General features: G+C 46.8%; 1 protein-coding gene across 3 annotated transcripts in view; it reads left to right on the forward strand.

Annotated features, from left to right (window-relative positions):
• WAC (WW domain containing adaptor with coiled-coil) overlaps nucleotides 1-14,894 on the forward strand; it is a 111,856-nt gene that overhangs the window by 80,330 nt on the left and 16,632 nt on the right. For all 3 annotated transcript variants that reach the window (XM_088455538.1, XM_088455540.1, XM_088455539.1), the window contains 4 exons: nucleotides 62-307; nucleotides 12,262-12,384; nucleotides 12,608-12,756; nucleotides 13,558-13,679. In XM_088455538.1, coding sequence (XP_088311664.1) covers nucleotides 62-307; nucleotides 12,262-12,384; nucleotides 12,608-12,756; nucleotides 13,558-13,679 — 640 coding nt within the window. The remainder of the gene's footprint in view (nucleotides 1-61; nucleotides 308-12,261; nucleotides 12,385-12,607; nucleotides 12,757-13,557; nucleotides 13,680-14,894) is intronic.

Consider the following 14,894-nt stretch of genomic DNA (forward strand, 5'->3'; position numbering starts at 1 on the left):
AGCCATCTTTTATTGCTTTGTTTTATATCTTGTATATTAAGTGTGTTGTTCTTACTTTCAGAATCGTCATCTACTGATAAACCATCCTGTACAACTCCCTCCACGTCATCTGCTCCTGGACTAATCCCCTCTTCTGCTCCTCCCTCTTCCTCCTCCTCCTCATCTACAGTCCCTGTATCACCGGTGCCACAATCACCTATTCCTCCAATACTGCAGGACCCCAATCTCCTGCGACAGCTGCTTCCTGCCTTGCAAGCCACTCTGCAGATTAACAATTCTAATGTGGATATCTCCAAAATTAATGAAGGTAAAGAATTTTTCTCAATGTTTAGGGCAGACTATTGAGTAGTAGCATTGATCACTGTTGTAACCTAAAGATGCCAGTGTTCTGTGACCATAGCAAGACACAATGGGGATGCTGGTGTTGCCAACTGAACACATTGGGTGAACCTCTCGGACCGTGCCCCTGGTATTTGTTCTAGTAAACAATGCTGTGTGTATTTGTTCTTTTGGGATATAAGGTAATTATGCAAGATGTGAAAAGGACATTGCTTTAGTATGCCACAATTGCAATATAGTTTAATGGACGAGCCATAGATGGTATGTAGGCTGTTTGGTTGTACAGATTTTACAGTTCTTGCATAGGTTACATTTTAAACTAACAGTATTGGTTCTAAGAACTCTTGATCAGGCTGATTGTGATCTTTGCTTTATATGTGTGCACTCAGGTACTACTTTGAGATTGAGACTATTATGACAAAGTTCAGTGAGGGGTTTTCTGTTTAATAATCAGTGTAAACTTATTTTATTTTTTTGAATCTTGGTCTAGGGGGTGGTTTAATAGGGTGCCTATACTAATGGGCGCCTGACAGGGCAATTGAATCTTTGCTCCGTTCGGGCACAGATAGCTGCAGGTTACACATCTGCTTGCAGCCGCCTCATGTAGCAGGCAGCAATGTGCATTAAGTCGGTTGTTTGGGCACCCAAAGCAGGACTTTTGATGGGGTTAGCTGCTTAACGCGACTATACCCTGTGCTTTTGGGCACACACACGTCCCCATTGCATTTGGGTGCCCAAAAAACAAATTAATCACCCCTTTTAAATCAATTTAACAGTTGTGTGTATATCCGCCGTCCCAAGTTGCATGCAGCCTCCTCAACCTTTTGCAGATGTGATAAATGGTATGCAGCTGTGTCCTAGCATAATGCAGCACCAGACGCCTGGTGTGAGCTGCTCCCAGCCTCTTTCAGGGGTATTCAATATGGGAGCGAAAAGTCCGTGCTGGACTTTTCGCTCCACATCGGAGATTTTCCAGGGATAAAGTATCGGGCGCGCGCCCGCTTTATCCCCGTATTCAAAATGAAAGCTACGAAAACGGGAACCTGCGAAGTGGGATCTGCGTAAAAAAACAAAATTTTCCTGGAATAAATTGTAGGACCCCCCCTAAAGTTGTAAAAACATGGGGGATCACTATGGGTACCCCAGTTTTAGCCTGCAAATGAAAGTCGGGGATTTAACTAGCCGCAGCAGGTGTTTTTTCCCGACATTGAAGTGATGCATAAGAGCACTTAAAGTTGTTTTTTTTAAGTGGTCCCATCAACTTTGGGGTACATGAAAATGGGTATTAGCATATTTTTAAGTCCCTAAAGCCTTTTTTTAAAAATTCTGCAAATATGCACCTTTCGTTAATAGCCTAGTCTAGAATACACCTGCCGCATACTTGCAGAATAGCCCTGAACCTATTTCCCTATTTCTAAACATTTTTTTCTTTTCCCATTATTTTTTTTTTTTTTTTTTTTTTGTTACCCCAAATTTAAAATTTTTTTGGGGTGTCCCTATTTTTTTTTTACTTTTTTTTTTTTTTTGAGTGTTTATTTTAAAATGGCATGCCCAGGGATGCAGCCTATTTTTTTTTTTTTTTTTTTTAAGAATGCACCCCTAAACCCCAATTCTGCACTTTTTTTGGCCACCTATTCAGTGGTAAAAAGTTATCCCCGTTTTTTTTTTTCAAAGACTTTTCAAACCTGCGAAAAGTCTTTGAAATTGAATACGGTGTAATACCAAAACCAGCGAAAATGATGTCATCTGTGCGAAATTATCGCAAAAAATGACTTTTCGCTCCATATTGAATACCCGTTTGTTGCAATCAGATGCAGTAAACGGCTTCAAGAGCCTGCTCTGATTAATTTGATATGCAACACTTGTATATCTGTGTATGACTGAGTGACTCTGTATACAAAGCACAACTGAACTTGTGCAAGAAAGGCCTTCACTTCAGATACAGATTCAAACTCCGTTGCAAACAACTTTACAAGAGTCACATATCAAATTAATCGGCGCAGTCTTGTAAAGTGGTTTTGTCACATTGCAACTAAGATGCATTTTCAGCCGAAAAATACACCTTGCGTAAGCTGGGTTGCATCGGAACTGGCGCACGAGAAGGTGCGCCCGACTGCCCGTTTAAAGTGACGAGAGATTGCGGGGCAATATTTATTTGATGATCGCTCCCATAGAGGTCATAACAGCTACACCCGACCAAAGTGCCGGGCGCAATCGCAAAAAAGTGGCGTTACGGTGCCCAAACGGCTACTTTTTGTGTATTCCAGCTCGCACACCCCAGGGGGTACGAGCTGAAATGCCGGCAGGTGATCGTGCCTGAAGGGAGCAACAATTGAACAGCTCTGTTGGGCTTGAAGGGGGGTTCAAACTATTGAATTCCGCCCATAGTCTATGAGGACAGATGTAGTATTCCCTTCCCACTTTATTGGCTAGCTGAAGCTTTTTCTGCATTAGGACCTATTGAGTTTGAAGGGTCAAAAAGCTGAAGCATGTCACATAAGCAGCGCTATGACATGACTGGCTGGCCCTGCCATTATTAATGAACCCACACTGCATCTCTGCAAAGCTACCTGCATAGAGACATGGCTCCCTCCTAATAGAAGGGCCTGCTGCAGAGTACGTGCTCGGTGGACCCTTTTTTGTTGTAATCTAAAACATTTGTGTCAAATACTGGCTTTACCTTCATAAGATTAGGGTTTCCCAACATTTGTCCTCAATCTCCTCCCCCCCCCCCCCCCCCCCAATGCCCCAGGCTTTAATGATTTTCATGCTTGAGTAGATGGTGAAATCCCACTGACTGAGAGAGTAATTGTCACCTGTGTTTAAGCTTGGATATCCTTACAGCCTGGACTGTTAAGGTGCTTTAAGAAAGGAGTTTGGGAAGTGCTGCGCACGTTGGATGTGTGCTACACTAGCAAGGCTTGGACAGCCACAGATGTGAGTTGTGTAGATTGCTTTAAGTAAAGAACCCTCTGATTATTCAGGAAAGTACAGGTGGCTCTATAGGCAGATCTTAACAAATCTTTCTAAAACCTATGAGCCAGGATGAACGAGAACGACGCAGCAGCCAATGAGTCTGACAGACTCTCATTGGCTGCTATAACAAACATACAGCGGCCGCTGGCGGCTGTGTGTGTTACTCTTTAGTGTGGACCGCGCTTGCGGGCTGGACTACAGGGCCCGGGGATGCTGAAAATCTGGTCGCCAGGCTACCAAATCTGGTCGCTATGGTGACCTGGCCCCTGGGTTTTGTCGAGCCCTGCTATAGTGTGTTTGCAAAAAGGGTTTCCTTAGTACTATCTTATACCCAAAGCTGCTTTACTACTGCGGTGGTTCCCTACTGTAGTTCTGCAAAGTATGTTGGCTCTATGTAGAATGTTATCCTATATGATCGTAACATGTTGACTTAAAGTCTTGAGATCATTGAGTCTACAGAGCAGGTGTTATGTACATTTTATAGAGAATGACACTACTTAATATCTTGCATATAAAATAGTGCTGTAATAAAGCCCTGTATATTGAGTTGATAATGAACGAACAAGTTAGAGCAGATGTATAAGCTCATTAGGGCACGGACATATTTTCTTTGTCTCCAGCATGGAGAAAACCTGATCTGTCAGCTAGTGGAATAACCATTGTAGCTGCTGAAGGGACAGCATCATCAGTCATCAATAATAACCGGGTTTGGTGACTGTCATTTCTGCATAGTTGTCACTGTTGCAATGATTAGTGGCAGCTGAAAGCAGAGACTGGAAACATGAAGCTGTTGCTGCACAAATCTTAAATCCCCATAGCTGTCCTTCACCATTTACTATAACTGAGCCGTCGCCCCCTGCTCCCATGCTGCAAATACACTCAATAATGGGGAAAGGGTGGCCACAAAGCATTCAGTTATTGGGCACACACCCTCTTGGTCTGCTTTGTTATATTTCCAAATCTGCATGATTGAAATGCTATGTAAAATTGTAATTGTTTGACCTTCTCCCTCTTCTCCCTGTAAGTGCCTGATCAGTGTGTGGTGTTACTTTGTCCATTCCCACTTCTCTGACGTCCCTCTTCTGTTTTATTTACTGCAAATCTTTTTTGATACATTTGGCAGATTCAAATGAAAATTTTCAGAATTGTATTCATGTTACTAGAAATGGTTCTGCACTGTTTGCTGCCACCTTGTGGCCAAATGGTTTCCGTAATTGTTTGATCTCTATTCCTGTCTTCTCTATCTGTAGCTGCAGATTAGGTGCTTATCAAATTAGTTAATCATCCTGATTTTTTTTTTTTTTCATGAATAATTTAATGTTGATCATTTCTTCCACTTTAACATTGAAGTATAACTGTAGTTTAAGAGCAAAACTGTATTTGTTTCTAGTTTGCACATGTGGTTTTGGCTTAAAGGTATTTCTACTTCAGGGTCCATAGGGGGTCCACAGGGTTGACCTTGGGGTATAGCTGGATCTGGATCCATGGGCACCACGCAGTTAAAGCTTTAGCTGCTCCCAGGATGCACTTGGGTCCGTCCTCCTCTATACCCCGCCCCCGGCCACAGCACCTCAGTTTGAGTTGGTGCCCGGCCGGAGTCGGGTCACCTGCGCAGGGGGGCTGCAGGAGCAGCCCCCAAAAAGCTTTCTATTTTTATTTAAAAAAAAAAAAAAAAAAAAAGAGCCTGTTAGATTTTTATTTTACAACAGAGGCTCTAGTGTGGCAGTGACGGGCTGTCTATGCAGACGCCCACGCTGCCGCTCTCCTTCCCCGCTGGCGCCGCGACGCCAGTACTGCACTGGGGATCGCGGCGGGAGGCCAGAGTCCGTACTAGCCGGACTCTGGGTTCCTCCCTGGACTGCTGCCGGAGTCGCCGGGGACAAGGTAAGCCGCGAGTCGCCGATTAGCGGCGGCTCGCAGGTTTTGCCTGCACATGCAGTCCTTTGCCCCCGGTCCTAGGGGACAGACCCGGGGCCGCTAGCGGTGGCGGCGGGCTCCCCCTCTGAGGAGGAATAACCCGTGGGACCACTAGACCACCAGGGATATATGGCAAGCGGGAAGCCTGCAGCCCTGGGGTTAATATGCTAGCCAGGGGAGGAAGCCTTCCCTGTCAGCGGCTCCTCCCCTCAGCTCAGCGCGCCTTTCAACACGGAGTCTGGCGTCGCTGAGCTGCAGATTCCTCGGCCACTCCTCCTCTGAGGTCTCCAGCGGCCATTTTCTCACAGTGGCAGCGCAGATCTTCAGGGAGCACGCGGACCGGTACCCCTGTGTACCTCTCCCTTGATTAAGGATAGCGTACACAGCACTATAGCCCTCCCAGACACTGAATCTGGGCAGGTTGATTGTAGTGTAAAGGTGCAGTGAGTATATCTTCCTGCATGGTATGTGACTTTTGCTAGTGCTGCCTGTCTGTGCTTATTTTCTACTTACTGTCAGCTTATACCTATCCCTTTACTTCTTCTACAAGCCCTACAGGTGTGTGGGGGAGGGGCGTTTCTACTGACCTCACTTATATAGATCACGTATTTGTGAGGTCCGTCACATACAGTTGTGTGCTACTCAGTGCCATATTGTGGGCTGTTGTTCAGCACACCGGTGAGTGCGTTTTACTTCTACCCTGGTGCCAGATATATAATATATTCTGTCATGTCAGACGAGGAGGTTGAGCGCTCAGTGGCTCCGGTGTTGGCCTCCTGCGGACGCTGTTCTGCAGGAGTAGATAGGGAGGATTTGTCACAGGATGGCCTGTGTAGTCGATGCCAGGTGGCTCCTGGCCCATCCAGACCTTCTCTGGCGCAGGAACCACCGTGGGCGATGTTTTCTCAAGTGCTGGTGTCTATTGCGGACCGTCTGTCGGTCCCGACTGCTCTCCCTACTAGGGCGTTGCCCCAGCCGACCATCCCCCATTCCCCGGGTGTCCCGCAGTTATTGCGGAGTCCTCCTGGGTCTCAGTCGGTGGGTCCCTATGCGGGGTTGCCTATGTATATACAGGCTTCCCCTGTGCTGCAGCAGCCTGTGGTACCTTTTCAGGCCCCTATGGTGACTCCTCCACCCTAGGTGGATGTGCTCTCCAACTCTGTGCAAAATTTGGCGGCCGCTTCCTCGGCTTTTCAGTCAATGTTGCAGACTGACATGCCTTCTAGGATTTCAAAACGCCCACTCATGACACGGGCTGCTCAGGTATCGGACTCAGAGGGTTCCTCAGATGATGGGGAGGTCCCTGATGACACTGACTCGGACGCCTCGGTCCAGGAAATGGATACCAAGTCGTCCATTAATGTGCGAGCACTAGTTAGGGCGGTGCGAGCTATTCTTCTTATAGAGGATGAGGCACCGCTTCCTAAGTCGAAGTTTCCTAGTTTCAAAAAAACTAAGGTGGCTTCTGCGGTGTTTCCCCTGTCGGATCAGTTGACGGATCATATGGCGGTAGCTTGGCAGGCGCCCAGTAAGAGATTCCTTCCTCAGAAGCGGTTGGCTTCTAATTACCCCTTCCCAGAGGCACATTGTAAAAAATGGGAAACTCCACCGGCGGTGGATTCCCATGTCACCCGTTTAACTCGGGGCGCCACCTTACCATTACCGTCGATATCCTCGCTGAAGGATCCCACGGACAGGAAAGTTGAGACTTGCTTAAAGTCTATTTACTCCCTCTCCGGGGCGGTGGCCCGACCGTCCATGGCCATTTCCTGGGTGGCAAAGGCCATTGAGGGGTGGGCCAATGCATTGGAAGATACCTTCCCGGACGACGCTCCGGATGTCCAGCGGGCGTTGTTGGGACAAATGAGGGACGCTGCTTCTTACATTGGAGAAGCTTCTTTAGATGCTAGTCTGCTGACCTCGCGGGTATCGGCTGCAGCGGTGTCTGCCCGCCGATCCTTATGGTTGCGGTCCTGGAGAGCGGACTCTGATTCAAAGAAAGGTCTGGAGGCCTTACCTTTCAATGGGGAATTACTATTTGGTCCGGACTTGGACAAAATAGTGGACACCCTGGCTAAATCCAAGTCGGCCTTCTTCCCTTCGGCGGCACTGCCTGCTAAGGTTCGGAGTTCGGCTTTTCGTTCCTTTCGGGTTCAGGGTAGGGCGAAAGGTCAGTCCTTCCCGAGACAGTCTGCGAGTAAGACGGCCTCTAAACCCAAGAAGCAAGCCTGGAGTGCTCGGCGCCCTTCTTCCAAGCAGGAAGATAAACCTGCGGCCTGATGGGACGGGCCTCCCTCTGGGGGACCTCAGAGTGGGAGGCCGACTTCTTCTATTTGCCCAGTGCTGGCACAATACCACCACGGATGCCTGGGTTCGAGAAGTGGTCTCCCAGGGGTACGCCCTGTCTTTTCGGCACAGACCACCCCACCAGTTTTTCTGCACAAGTCCTTCTCAGGACAAGACCAAGGCGTTACAGGTTCAGGAGGCTATAGAGTCCTTGCTGAAAGCAGGGGTCATTGTTCCCGTTCCTCTATCACAACGAGGGACGGGGTATTATTCGTCTCTGTTTCTGGTGCAGAAACCCAATGGTTCTCATCGCCCTATCCTCAACTTGAAGTCTCTGAACAAATTCCTCAGAGTTCCCAAGTTCAGGATGGAAACGTTATGTTCCATCATTCTGGCGATGGAACCGGGGGATTACATGGTGTCCCTGGACATCCAGGACGCCTACCTCCATGTTCCGATAGCATCTTCACACTAGCGGTATCTGAGGTTCGCTATCCTTCAACACCACTATCAGTTCCGGGCGCTACCCTTTGGTCTCTCCACGGCACCGAGGGTGTTCACGAAGATTATGGCGGTCATGGCCGCACATCTTCGGAACCAGAATGTACGGCTGCTGCCGTACCTGGACGACCTCCTGTTGCTGGCGAGCTCCCCGGAGGTACTGCTTCAACATCTCCACCTGACGATCGCTTGCCTGCAAGCACACGAGTGGTTGATAAATTGGAAAAAGTCCTCTCTGATTCCATCACAGCGGATGGTTCATTTGGGAGCCCTGCTGGATTCGCGTCAGCAAAGGATCTTCCTGACTCCGGAGAAGGTCGCCTCCCTACAGCTGCGGATACGCAGTTGCCTGAGCCGTTGCCGCCTGTCGGTCCATTCGGCTATGAGAGTTCTGGGGTCCATGGTGTCGACATTCGACATGGTGGAATTTGCCCAGTTCCATTCCCGGCCCCTGCAGGGGCTGATTCTATCAGAATGGAACGGGTTACCTCACCGGATCCGCTCTCAGGTGCTGGTGTTGTCTCCGGACGTTCGGCTATCTTTGGCTTGCTGGCTTCAGACAGCTCATCTGGTCGAGGGGCGCCCATTTTGGATCCCGGACTGGGTCCTGCTCACGACGGATGCCAGTCTCCGGGGTTGGGGGGCAGTGACCGGCTCTTTGTCGCTTCAGGGTCGTTGGTCAGCGGAAGAAGCACTTCTCCCCATCAACATCCTGGAACTGCGGGCAGTATACAAGGCCCTGCAGTCGTCCGGCCCCGCTCTTCACGGAAGGGCGGTACAGGTGCAGTCCGACAACGCCACCACGGTGGCGTATATCAATCACCAAGGCGGAACTCGCAGTCAGGCAGCGATGTCGGAGGTGTCTCGTATCCTGTCTTGGGCGGAGGGTCACATTCCAGCGATCTCGGCGGTCTTCATCCCCGGAGTCCTCAATTGGGAGGCGGACTTCCTCAGCCGTCACGACGTGCATCCCGGGGAATGGTCGCTTCACCCAGAGGTGTTTCAGCTACTCGTGGACAGGTGGGGACTGCCGGAGCTGGACTTGATGGCCTCCCGTCACAATCACAAGTTGCCCGTTTACGGGTCAAGGACAAGAGACGCAGGTGCAAGTCTGGTGGACGCGCTGTCGGTGACATGGACGTTTCACCTGGCGTATCTGTTTCCTCCGATATCCCTGCTTCCTCGGGTTCTGCGGAAATTCAAGCAGGACGGCGGCATGCTCGTGCTGATAGCTCCGGCGTGGCCCAGACGTCCTTGGTACTCCGATCTCAGGAGCCTCTCCATCGACGCTCCGTACCTTCTTCCTCAACGTCGGGACCTGTTGTCTCAGGGGCCCTGCCTTTACCCGGATCTGGGTCGGCTGTCTTTGACGGCGTGGCTCTTGAGACAGCCGTCTTGAGGTCTCGGGGCTTCTCCAGTTCGGTTATTGGTACGATGCTCAGGGCACGCAAGCCTGCTTCAGCACGGATTTATCACAGAGTGTGGCACACTTACTTTCAGTGGTGTGAGTCCAGACTTTATGATCCTCAGGTGTTCCGAGTTTCTAGGATCTTGGAATTTCTTCAGTCAGGATTGGATCTCGGCTTACGCCTTGCATCTCTGAAGGTTCATGTGTCCGCCTTGTCCGTGTGGTTTCAACGGCGGATTGCAATACTACCAGACGTTCACACCTTTTTCCAAGGTGTTCTCAGGATCCAGCCTCCCTTTGTGCCTCCTGTTGCTCCTTGGGACTTGGCGGTGGTGCTACGGGTCCTGCAGGGTCCTCCGTTTGAGCCTTTTGAGGCGGTGGAGCTCAAGTGGCTGACATTTAAGACGGTTTTTCTCCTGGCAATTGCTTCGGCCAGGAGGGTGTCTGAATTGGGGGTGCTTTCCTGTCGCCCTCCTTTCCTGATTTTTCACCAGGACAGAGCGGTGCTCCGCACTCGTCCTGAGTTTTTGCCCAAAGTGGTCTCGAAGTTCCATATTAATCAGGAACTTGTTGTGCCAGCTTTTCAGTCCCCTGATCTTTCAGCTGGTGAGACTTCCTTAGATGTGGTCCGGGCGCTTAGAATTTATGTAGACCGGACGGCTTCGGTTAGGAAGTCTGATTCCTTGTTTATCCTCTTTGGTTTTCACAAGAGGGGTTGGCCTGCCAACAAACAAACGTTAGCCCGTTGGCTTCGTTCCGTTATTTGTGAGGCTTATGCACAGGAGGGCTTACCTGTGCCAGCCTCTGTTAAGGCTCATTCCACTCGTTCTGTGGGTCCCTCTTGGGCTGCTAGACGTGGCGCTTCTGCTGTTCAGCTGTGTAAGGCGGCCACTTGGTCTTCAATTCAAACGTTTTTGAGGTTCTATGCGTTTGACACCTTTGCCTCTCAGGATGCATCCTTTGGGCGCCGGGTACTCCTTTCAGCACAGGAGCGTCCCCGCCCTTAGTTGTACTGCTTTGGGACATCCCCAAGGTCAACCCTGTGGACCCCCTATGGACCCTGAAGTAGAAAACAAGAGATATGGTAAGAACTTACCTTTGTTATCTCTGTTTCTACGAAGTCCATAGGGTCCACAGGGCGCCCGCCCTGACGCACCTGGCTTCAAATGGGCTGTGTGGCTGGTCACCGGTTTTCCGTCTCCCATTTCTGTGAGTATGGTTTCTTGTGTGTTCCAGTCTTCCTTCTCTCTGTTTAGTCTCCTCCTCCGGCCTTGGCTGCTTACCAACTGAGGTGCCTGTGGCCGGGGGCGAGGTGTAGAGGAGGACGGACCCAAGTGCATCCTGGGAGCAGCTAAAGCTTTAACTGCGTGGTGCCCATGGATCCAGATCCAGCTATACCCCAAGGTCAACCCTGTGGACCCTATGGACTTCGTAGAAACAGATAACAAAGGTAAGTTCTTACCATATCTCTTGTTATTCCACTTCTGTGGCTGGTAGCTGCAGTACAGCAGGCTTTTTTTTTTTTTTTTTTTTTAACAATTTGCAATTGATAGACTGTATTTAACACAACATATAAGGTGAAAACTTTCTGTGGTTGGCCACATAAGATGCATTTTATCTGCACTATGTAGTATGCAAATAAAAAATGTTCTCATCCTGAAAAGGCTTGTAAGCTTTTTACTGTGTTGTAAAATGATTTGACAGGTCCCCATTAAGGTTACTATTCATGTAAAACTAACTTGGCTATCTACAGTATTTGGGCAGTACATAGTAACATATCTCTATTCTGCCTCCCATGTGTATGCACAGCAAATTCCTGTGACTTAACATGTGCCGGCTGTTGAAAGGACCTCAGGAGCAGCAGAGACCAGCTATTTAATGGCTAGTGATGTCACAACAAGTTTAGATAGAAGTCCTAACACTAGACTTCACTATATGAGCATTAAAGCTTTCCCTACCTATGTCATTTATTAATATTGTTAGTGAATTTCTCCCCAAATGTGTGTGTGTGTGTGTGTTTGTTTTTTTTTAATATGCAATTCTCAAATTAGTTTGTCACAAGGGGGTGATTCAGTTGTTTTGGGTGCTGCGATAATTAATGGGCACCCAATGTAGCAATTAATTTGTTTTGGGTAGCCATTAATTATTGCGCTTGTTGTGCCCAATCAGACAGGTTTTAGCCACAGACTTTTTGCACATTTCTGTTCGCCTCCTCAGCCGGTGGCTGTTCACACCTGAGTGGAGCAACAATTAAATTGCTCTGACCGTGCCAACAATTTAATTTTCCCCAAAGTAATTGACTTTATTTTGCTTTAGATATCCTTTATAGATGGTTTCCAGCCATAATGTAAAACTTTGTATAACCAAGTTTTAATAAGTTGAGCAAGAATTAGATTTATATATATAACATTCCAATGTAGCAGTTCCTTCAGTTGTTTTGTGGGCGCCTGTTGGTAATGGGCACCCAACAGAGCTATTCAAATGTTCCTCTGATTGTGCGCTAGTACTGCAGTAGTAACGCCCAAATGCACCAGGTTTAGCCGCGTAAAGTGGCTAAACTCATCTAAAGTACCGTGTAGAGCGGCCAACTTTTTGACCATTTCCTCTCACCACCACTGATGGTGCAAGCTGAAATCTTGGCACCTGCAGCACTTGTGTCCGATCAGGGCAACAATTTAATAACGTCGTCGGGCGAAAAAAAAACAACAATTGAGTTTCTACTTTCTAGATAGATAGTATATATCTATCTATCCTATCTATTAGTGTGTGTATATATGTGTTTTGTTTTTTTTCTTCTATATTCACAAATGTCTAATTGAATGTATTGGTGTCAGTTCTTACAGCTGCTGTGACACAAGCTTCTTTACAGTCTATACTTCACAAGATCATTACGGCTGGGCCCTCTGCTTTCAACATTACTTCTTTAATCTCCCAAGTTGCTCAGCTATCCGCACAAGGTGAGTGAGTCTGCCAGTCACTGTGGTAAACTTAAACAATTACCATCACTTGATTTAAACAAATACGTGTAAATTGTGAGTGTGCTGTTCTGGCTTTATGTTCCCAAGTTATTATATGGACGTCATTCAGATAAGCTGTACAATTTGCAATAACTTTATAAATTGGTCTCTGCCTCTCATTTTAAAGCTGTATTTTTTGTATTTTTTTTCCCCCCTCCTTCAGCAACACAATCTAATCAGTCTCCTATGTCCTTGACATCGGATGCCTCATCCCCAAGATCCTATGTATCTCCCCGGATCAGCACACCACAGACTAACACCGTTCCTCACAAGCCCTTGATAAACGCAACACCCATAACTTCACAGCCAAAGGTAATGACTGCCTTTAAAGTGTAAACCGCCTTAAAACAAAACTGCATTTCTTTAGTCCAGTGGTTATATAGTCACCCATTGCCTGTAGCCATTGGAAGAGATGAGGCAGTAAGCACTTTTCTACATCTGGGTCCTTCTACTTTTTTGTTCTTTTCTTTAAAAAGGGGAAGAAAACAAAAAAAAAAGTGTATATAATGTGTTTTATAGATCTATCAGAGTTCCGGGTGTGCCTTTTTTTAATGGAAGCTCCTATTATAATTTTAAAATTAGTCAGAAGCTTTTTGCAATGACAAAATTGTGATTTATCCTTGTGCAGTTTTCTTGCGTAATCTTCAACGGCACTTTCCCCTACTCACACGTCCTTAGTCATTTATTACAGAAATGCTTACTGGTTTACCTACTTTGGTGTGATTTGCCATAGCGTCAGATCTGGGCCATGTATTTGTACTAATGATGGATCAGTGTGAAATAGCCCTAACTAGCCGCTATAGCTGTAACTGTGTGTTGAAGGACACTCTTCCAATCTCTGTCAATTACATTTCATTCTCTGGGAAGTTTAAATTCCTTTAGGGTTCATACATACTTTGCTGCACAAATCATTTATTCAATGTATTTAATTTTGAGTAGCTCTTTGGTTATAAATACTTAATTGTATCTGTATGTTTGCACCTTGTGTGCAGTAGTTATGTCCTCTCTGATTGTGTAACACATAAAATAAAAAAATGCCTTTCTTGTTTGGTATTACTTTTTTTTTGTGGCATTACGGTCACACTAAAAACCAAATGATTGTTTTCTTTATAGGCCAATACCATAGTTGGTGCTAAGCAAGGACCATCTACACAGTCAGTACCTCAGCACAACGTGACTGCTGACAAACCCCAAGGACATGAACCCTCTTCCCCGCGACACCTTCAGCGACAAAGGCAAGTAGACCTCTGGTATTGTTACATGTTTATTTGCAGCATAAGACGTCTGAGTAATAGGGGCTTCTTCTTGTGAACTGGATGCTCGTCCTTTAAAGGGAAAGCAACTTGCATTTCTTTTTGGATTTATGCTTAATTATTGTTATAGATGGGGCCCCCTGAAAGTTTGGTGATCGCTGCAGTTACACAATAATAGTAATTTTAAGCCCGTAAGCTACTGTAAGACATAGCATACCTTTACTGTTTAATTGTGTCTGTACACGATTGGTCTAAAGTTTTAGGACACCCCCTTTTTTTCCAGTTGAAATTTAAGCAATACAGTAAATTTCCTGAAAAAGTACAAAGCTAAGCGATAACCTGCTATTGATTTATAAACTGACAACATGGGAGCCCATATATGTAAGATTCTAAGGAGAAAAAAAGAACTGACCCAGGAATCCGATCCGGCTAGCTTGCAGGGTTTAGCACGGGTCGTTAATATAATATATTATATAATATAACCTTTATTAATTTAAAAACCTTGTTCAGTGAAATATTAAAATCTAGGAATTCAGAAATAGTGAGAACTAAGGGCCGTGTTCAATTAGTTTCGCACCCGCGATACTTTTTCGCATGCCGGACTCTTCGCGTGTTTTGCATGTGAAAAAGTATCGGGCGCGCTCCCGCTATTCGCTGTATTCAATTAGAAAGGAGGCGAAAACGGCACCCGGCGAAACAAACAGGCAAAGTCCTGTAAAAAATGGGGAACTCAGCCTGACACCCCCAAAAGATGAACTAACATTGGTGATCACTATAGATGCCCCCGATTAGCCCTAATTGAAGATATTTTGGGGTACTTAAGTTGTGACAATTGGTGCCAATTAGCGCATTAACACAAGTGGTGAAGAATAGCATTACGCAGTATTTTTTTGTGAAACCACTACTCCCAGCAAATTTGGAGTACTCTGAAATGGGTGCTAGCATATTTTTAAGTTGCTAAAGTGAATTTTTAAATCGCGTAAAAAATCCACCTTCCGCAAGCACCTGCAGTCAAAAAAACACCTGCCCCATACTTGGGGACCCCCCAGAAGTCTCTTTCGCTAGTTTTAAAGTTTGTCCTCCAACTTTTAACTTTTTTGCCGCCCCAAATGAAAGTACTTTTTTGGGGTGTTCTAAAGTTTTTTTTTTTTTTTTTTACAGTTTAGCCTTTGGTGGACTGTCCCAAGGGTGCAGGGG

This window comes from Taudactylus pleione, unplaced genomic scaffold (assembly GCF_031769625.1).
Source record: "Taudactylus pleione unplaced genomic scaffold, aTauple2 ptg000659l, whole genome shotgun sequence".
NCBI lineage: Eukaryota > Metazoa > Chordata > Amphibia > Anura > Myobatrachidae > Taudactylus > Taudactylus pleione.